We start from the raw sequence: 10,418 nt of genomic DNA on the forward strand, positions 1-10,418 counted from the left end.
GGAAACACAGCAGTTATGACTACTGGTGTAGTAGTTAGCCCGCCTCCTACTAATAATTTTTTTCAGACTCGGTAGTGTGTACACATTCAGATTAATTTAGGTTCAGCTAAGAAAAACAAAACATAACATCTTAATCTAAATCAAAAAAAGGAAGCATTGATTAAATATAGAGTCCCTCCCACTATTCTTTATGTTGAGTTCATTATGTGAACTTGAGGCTTACCCTCCATGTGGAGATGTTTCTGCTGGAAATTTTCAGTTGTAAAAGCCATGGATGTCCAGCAGCTCCTGTCCTGCTCCTTAGGTGTCTGCTCCAACAGCCACAGTTCTCCAGAGGCATCCTAATTAACCATTATTTGATTCAGGTGTATTGAACCAAAGAACAAAACAATGTACATTTTCTTAGTTTCCAATTGCAGTAAGCCACAGTGATGCAAATAAACACTCGAAATACATCACTCAACCTGTAATGAATCAATAATACATGAGTTTAACTTCTTCAACTGAATTTCTGAAATATATCTATATGATTCAGATTAATTGAGTTGAATTGTTATAATTAAATCTTACATATACGTATATCTACGTAGCATATCATGGCTGCAGGAAACTGTCAGGTAACCGGATTTACCGGATAACCTGGTATTTGTTTTCTGTGTTTTATTTACTACCACGGTCGTGGTGAAACAGGAAAAGGCAGCATACACTCACCAAGTTCACATGGATTCTTCCAAACAGGTGAGTCCATGCTATGCAGCCTGGCTGTTTCCAATGCATCTAAAATACATTTATTAAACAACGTATTGTTTAATTCTTCTCAAAACACTTTTTTTTTTTCATTTTCTGACTAAAACGGATTAATGGGTCGCTTAGTTTATTTTTTCTGCACCTGCATCAGCACGTCTCTGTTGACCAATAGCGTTCGAGTTCAGAGTTCGGCGGAAGTTGTTGGCTGCTCCTGCCACTGCAGCCAGTGCAGGCTAGCAAGTTTTAACAGGCTAGCAGATTTACCTTCGCTTTTGAACTGTTTGGCACTTGAAATCGGAATCATGAAACGCTCTAGGCTACATAAAAGATGAAGATTGTACGGACAGGGCGATGATTTCCATAAACATTGCCTCTGAAAAGGAGGAAATACACACTTAAAGACTCCCGGAAGTGTTACTGAAGGTAAGCAGTTCGCTTTTAAAGCTAACGTAGCCGGCAACGAAGAGCTATTATAGAAGTAATTCTTTTTTGTAATAACTTTGATAATATAACCCAGAAAGTTGCAGCTATTGTTGATCAGTTAATTCCTAGTATATTAAGCGCAGACAGTTGACACCCTTTATTTTGGTCTGCCTGGGATGCTGTAGCCCATCCAATATGCCTTATTCAGAACACGTAGCTACTTTATGAGTCAGTCAAGTTAAATATTCATACAACTTGGCCAGTTTTAAATGGCAGCTCAGATTGGGGACCTTTGTGGTTTCAGATCAGCAATTTTGATGAAGGATTTGCGACTTGAACTTGTTACATTTTCTGCTTTGTCTTAAAAACAATGCATTTGAAATATATCTAGATAATAAAATATGTTTATCAGAAAGAATGTACAATTTTTGTGTGATCTATTAAGATTTTGCAGTAGAGCTGCACGAAAAACAAATGTGTAGTTGAACTTACTTGCTTTTACTTCCAAAATTGTGTGCTGAAACTAAACAAAACTTTTACTGCACCAGGCACTGGAAGAGTAGTAGTGCATTTGAAACAGTGTAGTTCAGAAGAAAGCGATAAGGTTATCCAGTAAGGAAGCAATGTTTTTTGAACGTTTTAACTGGGATGACGCTGAAATGTGAGTCAAATTATCAATAGCTGGCATCAACAAGCTACCTTTTTTCCTAGTACATGAGTGTGTTATTAAAGAACGTAGCTTTACATGTTGTTTCGAACCATCTGTTGTTTCGAACCATCTGGTTAGCACTTGCATATTTGACTGAACTGCAAAAACTGGTGTGACAAGGAAAAAAAAAATGTCTGTCACTAGCAAGAAAAACACGTTCTACATCCTTTGTCAAAAGCTACAGAATCACAATATTGATGTAGACCATTTTGGCTGGGTTGCAGTGTTACTCTACTGCATATGCATGACATTGATCAGGTTGGTTGGCTCTTAGTTTAATTAAATATCTATTCTTAAATGATTCAGATCAATATCAGCAACAGGAATCCTGATTGTGACACCCCTTTACGAGAACATGATATATTTATCAGAGAGAGGATTGACAAGGTGAAGATGTACCTCTCCAACATCCACCTGTTGCTGTTTAATACATTTATTTTGTGGCTGACCATTCACACCCTTCCTGTATGTTTTTATTTATTTATTTTTTGTTTTTGTTCTCACAGACTCCAGTTACCACGGACACAATGAGCACCAAATATGGCCTGGTGGGTTACAACAGCTCGCGGAAGCACATATCCATCTCCATTCCGTCATCCACAGAGGTGATGTCGCCTCACATCAAGTCTGTGGAGGAGCTGAGGGTTCTGGGAATCAACCTCAGCAGCTTAAGTGCCCCAACACAGTTCTTCATCTGTGTGGCTGGAGTCTTCCTCTTTTACCTTATCTATGGATATTTGCAGGTAAAACAAGTGGAAAAGAAAGAAACGTTCGATGAAATCTATCCAAGCTGTCGTTTACTCTTAGGTTTATGTGTTTAAGTGTGTTCTGATTTATTCTGGCAGTACCCTGCATTCATTTCTGTATTTGTCCTTACCCCATAGGAATTAATATTTTCTGTGGAAGGATTCAAACCTTTTGGTTGGTACCTCACGTTAATACAGTTTGGCTTTTACTCCATGTTTGGACTCGTTGAGCTTCAGTTCACACAAGACAAACGCAGAAGGTATCTATATATTTGGTCATTTAATTTAAGAATTTTCCATGAAATAATATGTTGACAAAGTGAGAAACAAAATATGAATGAGTGGTAAGTCTTGCAACCACGACTGTAACGTCAGTGGCTGAGATTGACCTCTGTAGCTTCCTACTGGTACTAACTTATACGGCTATTGTACTGTTTTTGTTTTTTTATGGATTCAGAATCTAATTTGACGATCTCAAATTAAGTCTAATATATCTGATTGCGTGATCAGCGTAGAACTGGTTAATTCTACTCTGAGCAGATATTTGTGAATTATTTATTCCATTATCAATGTCTGAAAAATTAGACATTATTGTTTGTCGTTAAAGCTGTCTTTTAAACTGTTATCTATGTAAATTGGATTGTCTTTGGAGCGATTACAGACTTTGAAGCAGATTTTAATTATGAATACTTTCATTTTCAAAAGCATAATGGTGGATTGTTTTCATTCCGAAAAATATATAGATAAAATCTAGTATCGTTTTGTTCTTGCGAATTTGATATCTTGTGCATTCCAATCTTGCTTGGCTGTGGCCACTTACTGTTTGTCCTCCATTACATTTTATACTGGAAACCATAGCAACTGTGGAGCTATCTTTTTCTTTTTTTTTTTTTACAGAATATTACACAGATGCCCTGAATATGTCGTTATTTAACTTCAAATGTAAACTGAAAAACTTACCACCCGATGAGCTAAACAGTGTCGCAGAAAACACAACGTACAGTTGTTTGAGGAGTCTCTGTGTCTTGTCGAAATCTCTACGAATTCGCTGAATTTTATTCTTTTGAATTTTGTGTTCCTGTGCATCTTAGCTATTACAGTGTTTTCTCTTGGACTTCAGAGATTAAGACTAGTTTTGAAGAGGGAAAAGAACAGGCACATGGAAAATGTTTTCTACTAGTCTAGATAGGGTCTTAGTCTGTTTTCATTTCCATGTTGTCTCTCTATTTTCACTATTTTTATCATTCTTCCCATCTAGGATACCAGGGAAGACCTACATGATGATTGCATTTCTAACAGTAGGAACTATGGGACTATCCAATACCTCTTTAGGCTACTTGAACTACCCCACCCAGGTCATCTTCAAGTGCTGCAAACTCATCCCAGTTATGATCGGAGGAGTTTTTATACAAGGTTAGCAAATCTTAGAAACGGTTTTCATCATTTATATGTGCTTTGAAGTTTTGTCGGTGTCATAAAGTTGTTGTTTTTTTGTGCCATTGAATTTTAGCAGTATTTAAATATGTGGGGAATATGAATAGGCAATAGCTCAATAATTGCATTTTTTTTTTTAATCTGTTCCAATTTCATAAAAACTTTAAAAAAATGTTTTAAATCCTAAGAACCAGAACATAAATGGGCATGATTGTAAATAGCCATATTTCCCCAAGTCTTTATTTGACATAAAACAGTTTAAGTATAATTCTCCTAAGACAGGTGGACTTTCTATGAGGGACACTTTCCACCTCATTCCTGCGATTGCTGGCATCTTTTGAAGGAGCTTTCACCTTTCAACTTTCACTCCATCCTTTTCATCCACCTTTTGTTGTTTTCGGTCGTCAGAGCTCAGTCGGCAGCAGCAGCAGCAGCAGCAGCACTGGCCTTTCTCAAGGTTCCCTGTCCTAAACATCAGATGAGTTTAGTGCTCCTCTTTTTGCCCCCACCCCGTTTCCTTCATCTTTCGACGAGCAGATGTGAGGACCAGGGTCCCTCAAGGGGTAGAGCGAAAAAAAACATTTGTTCCCTTGGAATGCAAGAAGAGAAAGTGGAAGAGAAGGATGTGGGAGGGGCTCTCGGGGTTGCATCTGATGTGAGGCCCTTCAAAGGCAAGTGGGGGGAATCAAAGCCGACCACAGCTAACCTGATGCTGCGTCCTCTTGTCAACCTTAAGGCACCCGTCCGTCAGTCTGTTTTCATCTTGTTGTTTTTCTCCTATTCTTTCCCGTTTTTTTTTTGTTTTTTTTTCATTGTTTTTTGCATACCCTCTGAAACTTGGAATTGTGTGAAATACCAAAACGAAAAACTTTTACGAGTTCTGTTTTAACCTGGTTTCTCAAACTATGAATATTTTAAAAGTGCCTTATTAGACTTTTACAACAGATTTATGCATGATGGCAATGAACATTTATTCATTTATTTTTTTATGTGTGTTCAAGGTAAACGGTATAACTTGACTGATGTGTCTGCTGCTCTCTGCATGAGTCTGGGACTCATCTGGTTTACCCTCGCTGACAGCAAAGTAGCTCCGAACTTCAATGTGACAGGTAATTCCTTCACGATCCACAAACCTGGGCAGCTCTCAGAGACGAACTCAAATGCCGTCACTTTCGCCCATATAGAGTTGTGCTGTGCTGCCTCTACACTGCCTTTTTGTTAAGGTGTTAATAATTTAAGAACAACACTCACTGCAAATGAACTGGTTTCAAGCAAATCTCTGACTGACTACCGCTAGAGAGAAAAGAAAAATGTTATTTAAGCATTACTTTATGTTCTTGTCTCTATTTCCATGACCTGTACATGACCAGCATTTAGTACTAATCAGATGCATATCACATTTAAGTCCAATATGGTGTTTCTCTTGAGAAATTTGAAATTATTTTGTGCCTGGAAATTGAACTCTTTCTGGATCTTTATAGATCTTAGCATCTTTTTATTTTTTTCTTCTCCTTTTTGTCTATGTTGTATAAAACATGAATTGAACCCTTTTGGGGGTTTTCGTTTTAAAAAGATGTAAGACATTTGTAGTAAATATGTGTGTTTTTGTTTTGCAGGTGTTGTGCTCATCTCCCTGGCTCTGTGTGCAGATGCTGTGATTGGAAATGTGCAAGAAAAGGCCATGAAGCTCCACAACGGATCCAACTCTGAAATGGTAAATGGGTTTTTTTACATATAAATTCACATATGTGTTTATATATATATATATATATATATATATATATATATATATATATATATATATATTACTAGTAAAGAACATGTGCAGATGTTACAAATTTTTCAGCGCACAGGACAGATGAGTAAACAGCCTTAACGTAATTGTGTTAATTACCGCAGCATAACGTCATACTGAACATTTTATTGGTCTGCTTAACAAACTTATTGGTTATGCTCCCTTTAAAATAGATGTAGCAGGTGTTTTTGTTTGTTTTTTTAAATACATCTTTCACCATTTGATGTTCATCATAGTTTTGAGGCACTTTTAATCAGTAATTCAGGACTTTCTGTGTCTGTGGGGTATAAATATGACATGACAGAGACACATTCTTTTACCCATCGGGGCACTAAGCTGGATAAAGAGCCAGGTTTATCTTGCCACTAAACAAAAGGTAAAAGCAGTCGGCTGTTAAGGACGAATGTCTGAATAAAACCTTTTCTATCCTACCAACGTCGATGTACACCTAAAGAAGCTGAGTTCAGATTAAAATTGGGGCTTTAATCTGAATAGCCGTCTCTTTATTATTCTCCAACCTTGTGAAATGCTGTGATTGTACGTAGATTAAAATTTTTTTTTGACAATATCTTGAATACAGCGGTACCATCAATCGTGCTATTTGTTATTCTATAAAGTGTTTTATTTTAATTTCAAAAGAATTGTTTTATTGTTTTCCAAGTTTTAATCCAAAGACTCCTTTACTTAAAGTGTATTTTTTTTCGCCAGGCTTTTCACCAGACGAGTGTCTCTGTGACTCAATGAAATCAAAACGAGAACATGTTGACCGGCAGATCTGTTGACATGTTGGAGATAAACACAGGAAGTTTATCCCTGCTGATATTTGTGCTTAGTGTTTCAAGTGAAGGATGTAACTAACCCCCGAAGTGTGACATCACTGATTCATCGTTTAGTCGTGTGTTCACAGGTGCTGTACTCGTACTCTATCGGTTTCATCTACATACTGGGAGGCTTGCTCTGTGTGGGTGGGCTGGGACCAGCTGTGGCTTTCTGCTCAGAGGTAAATATCCTGTAAGGCTATACGTATCCCTGACTGTTAATGGGGTTGACTGTGTTTACGGTGTGTTTGTAATCGAATAAAATCACGTTTTCGCGCATTCTGATTCTAAGTTTGTGTCCTTTTTGGAAATGGAAAAAGCTCCTGATTCTAAATAGACCAACAAGTCCGCCCGAAGGCTCAGAAAAGACTCTTGTGTTCTCTCTTGCAGCATCCTGTTAAGACGTACGGTTATGCCTTCTTCTTCTCGCTTACGGGTTATTTCGGGATCTCCTTTGTGCTAGCCTTAATCAAGCTGTTTGGCGCCCTGGTTGCAGTAACAGGTCAGAGACACAGGAAAATATTTTCTGTCTTATGAGATGTTTGGGGGTTGTTGTTGTTTTTCTGTCTGTAATTTCATACCTAACAACACAAAATATTGACATTTATTGCTACATGATAAAACACGACACCAACTGTCAAACATATACGTACAGCTGTTTTTAATGCCAGTTTTTGTAGCTAAAAAAAAAAAAAGATTTATGGTTTAATGGAAAAAGAAATCATTCATTGGGAAACGGTCCAAAAAGATGTCACAGCTTTTTGTTGAATTGTGTTGTCTGGATCTTTTGTTGATCTTAAGTACATTTTTTAGTACATTTCAGTTATTGTGAATCTGGTGAACGTGAAACAAAATTGCTATTGTAGAATTTTATTTGATTTTTTCAGACATTTGCTTATTGCAAACTGTAGGAAAAGGTTAACAGTCTCTTCGTACCATATTGTTACTTTTCATTGGAATTGTACAAGGAATGCCACACAGAAAAAAGATGGAAAAGTTTGTAAATAATTGAATTTACTCATTCATATGCCACAAACCTTTTTTTTTTTTTTTTGTTTTCCCCAAACATATCTGTTATCTCTTTAGGACCAAAGTGTATAAAATAAAAGCTTATATCAGCAGTTGAAAGTCAAGTTTGAAAGTAACTTGTGTTGAACTTTGTTCATCTTTTTGTGGTTTTAATATAGAAATGTAAATGCTGCCTTGCTTTTGGTTGGTTCTTTTACAGTGACCACTGGAAGAAAGGCCATGACCATCATACTTTCCTTCATGTTCTTTACCAAACCGTTCACTTTTCAGTAAGTACCGTCACCTTTTTCCACTTTTGGCACTTCAATCTTTGCTTAAGCTCCAGAGTGTCGTGGTGCCACTGACCTCTTCTTTGTTGGAGAAAACTCGATTTGGCCTTCTTGACTTTTATCCCCTACTGTTTCTCAGCTCCTTATCGTTGTCCTTTACTCTCTGACTTATCGTCTTAACTCTGCGGTTGTGTCAGAGGGCACTGATTTTCTTCCTACCTCTGGCGCTGCTTCTTTGTTGTGAATTTTGACATGCATGTCGAGATATCTCAATAAATAAAAAAAAAGGACTTGTGCAACCTGGCCAGTTTCATTCTCCCAGTTCTTTCTCTTACAACCTTTGTTATATTTTGCCATTTTTATTTGCAGTTTTCTGCTTCCGCCACTTGAAAAGTGTTGCATTTAGTGCTGTTTTACCCTTGCTTGCAGAACAACAGACACAGTGCCAGTCAGACGTTTGCATACACCCATTATTGATTGAGCTTTTAACATTGCCTGTTCAGGTCAAAAAAATAACCTGTTATTATAATCCTGTATTGATTAAAGAAAATCTGTTGTAAATCCAAACTAACCTGATCCTTTTTTTTGAGATGACTTGAAGGTATTTGTTGTACCACCATGTAAAACAACCAGTATTGAGGACAAGCTAGGGTGCAAATATCATCCAATAACCTGTCAAATAGAATTTTGTTTCACACAGTTTACATATGCGCTGTATATAAAATCTGAGAATAGATGCATTTTCTGCATGTAATGTGGAGTTTCGTCCCACAGAAAAATCCACAAATGCAGAACCATGAATAGGCAGCGGCCTACTGCATGTGAACTTCTGATCAGCACTTCTTGTGGTTCTGCATGGGAAGAAGGAGAAAAAATAGTATTTTTTAAGAAGGCATTCGAATAACAATTCATCAGCATCCTGTCAGCGTTCTCTCCGTGCCGTCTCTCCAATTTCAACTTGTCTTGCCTTTTAACAGGTACATCTGGGGCGGCCTTCTGGTGGTCTTCGGCATCTTCTTGAATGTTTACAGTAAAAACAAAGAGAAAATGAAACTCCCTACGTTGAAGGACGTCAGGAGCTGGCTGCTGACGAAAAAGAAAGTCCGATTTCTGTCGCAAAACGTGTAGGTGTGCCCCCACCCCTCTCCCGTCTTTCCCCAATCGCCACCAGTTCGGCGGAACCCCTCAGACAAGACTGCTTCGGACCTCTCCACGCCTCGGCCCACGATTTCCAGGGGATGAGCCGAAGCACGTGCCTGAGCAACGGCGCTACATCACCATCAATACCGAAGCCACGGATGGGTATACCGGGTTTGACCTCCAATCAGCCTTACAAGCAGCTGACATGATTAAACTGTGGTTCAGGGAGTTGCTGGATGATGTTTATATCTAATACCAGAACTCTGCCGGTTAGCTGGAAGCACTGTAAGAAGACGTGTAAAATCAAAAAAAGAGAGAGAAATGTTTCTAAAAGGGGTTCAGTGCCTGGTGGGGTCTTGCAAAGCGAGCTTTAGAGCCCCACAGAAACATTCCCTGCGTCGGGTGGAAGCCGTGAGGACTTGCGAGACTCTCCAAAGGGAAGCCAGCTCCTTAGCTAACCAAATTGCACAGTTTTGCACTGGAATCAACTCAAACCCTTGAGTGGTTGGAAGAGAAACGAACTGTTGGAAGGGAAAAAAATAATAAATAAATCCAGAAGACTCGTTGATGTGCGTCATGTGTAAAATGATTGTCGCCCACCCTGTATGACGAACAAATCGAAACATTTTGATAAGAATCCTATTTGCCCCCCTCCCTCCATACACCCCTCGCATGTGCCAGAAAAACGGACAAAAAGCGGTGTTTTGCATAACAAACGTCTTTCTAAAAGTGGTTTTTCCTACTTTATGGGTAATTTTAAAAAGTGGTACGTCAGGTCACGTGATGAGCATCTTAAGTTCTACATGATTGTTTGTATCGCCATATAGCGACACTTGTCAACTGCCATAATTCGTTAGTCATTTCTGGATGAAAGGGTACATCTCTTTTTACAATAAACTATGTATTTAGTAATTACAGTGATTTGTGTTTGTGTGGTTTTGTCTGCCAGCCCCTTTCTCTCTCCCATTGCGCTGCTTCAGAGAGGAGTTGAAATGTTGCCAGAATCTATCTGTGTGTGTTTATCCATCTAGTGGCCTAAGGCGTGTTTGATTAGGAGTCCTGAGAAAAAAAAAAAAGGGGATGGTGCTGCTAAACAGAAAATAAACGGCAGTCTTTTCTTTCTGTTAGCTATTCTATGAATTTGCAGACATCTTATTTTAAGTGGTGTCAGTCACACAGTTGCTAAGTTAAAGTCTGATAACATATTTAAGATCCTACTAGTAAATTAATATCTTCTTTTGTGTTGGGCCAAAGTTTTTTTTTTTTTTTTTTTTCCTCTCAGTAATGTAAACTGGTGATTAAAATGTT

At 38.1% G+C, this 10,418-nt stretch overlaps 1 protein-coding gene across 2 annotated transcripts; it reads left to right on the top strand.

The window, feature by feature from the left end:
• Positions 1-425: 425 nt before the first annotated feature.
• On the top strand, positions 426-10,031 carry slc35b3 (solute carrier family 35 member B3). 2 transcript variants are annotated; one of them, XM_044104289.1, is made up of 10 exons: positions 426-738; positions 2,386-2,622; positions 2,764-2,885; positions 3,884-4,038; positions 5,061-5,168; positions 5,676-5,773; positions 6,762-6,854; positions 7,063-7,174; positions 7,901-7,970; positions 8,948-10,031. In XM_044104289.1, the coding sequence occupies exons 1-10, from the start codon at positions 721-723 to the stop codon at positions 9,096-9,098; spliced, it is 1,164 nt and encodes a 387-aa protein (XP_043960224.1). In that variant the 5' UTR covers positions 426-720; the 3' UTR covers positions 9,099-10,031. The 2 variants fall into 2 exon arrangements, with proteins under 2 accessions (XP_043960224.1, XP_043960225.1); XM_044104290.1 differs by lacking the exon at positions 426-738 and adding an exon at positions 955-1,170.
• Positions 10,032-10,418: the final 387 nt, after the last annotated feature.

Source organism: Gambusia affinis, linkage group LG21 (assembly GCF_019740435.1).
Source record: "Gambusia affinis linkage group LG21, SWU_Gaff_1.0, whole genome shotgun sequence".
NCBI classification, from domain to species: Eukaryota; Metazoa; Chordata; class Actinopteri; order Cyprinodontiformes; family Poeciliidae; genus Gambusia; species Gambusia affinis.

Bases quoted from the DNA above. Each gene is read 5' to 3' on its own strand.
- slc35b3 (XM_044104289.1), top strand. The intron at 2,623-2,763 runs GTAAAACAAGTG...CTTACCCCATAG, and splicing joins TTATCTATGGATATTTGCAG to GAATTAATATTTTCTGTGGA. The intron at 5,774-6,761 runs GTAAATGGGTTT...GTGTGTTCACAG, and splicing joins ACGGATCCAACTCTGAAATG to GTGCTGTACTCGTACTCTAT.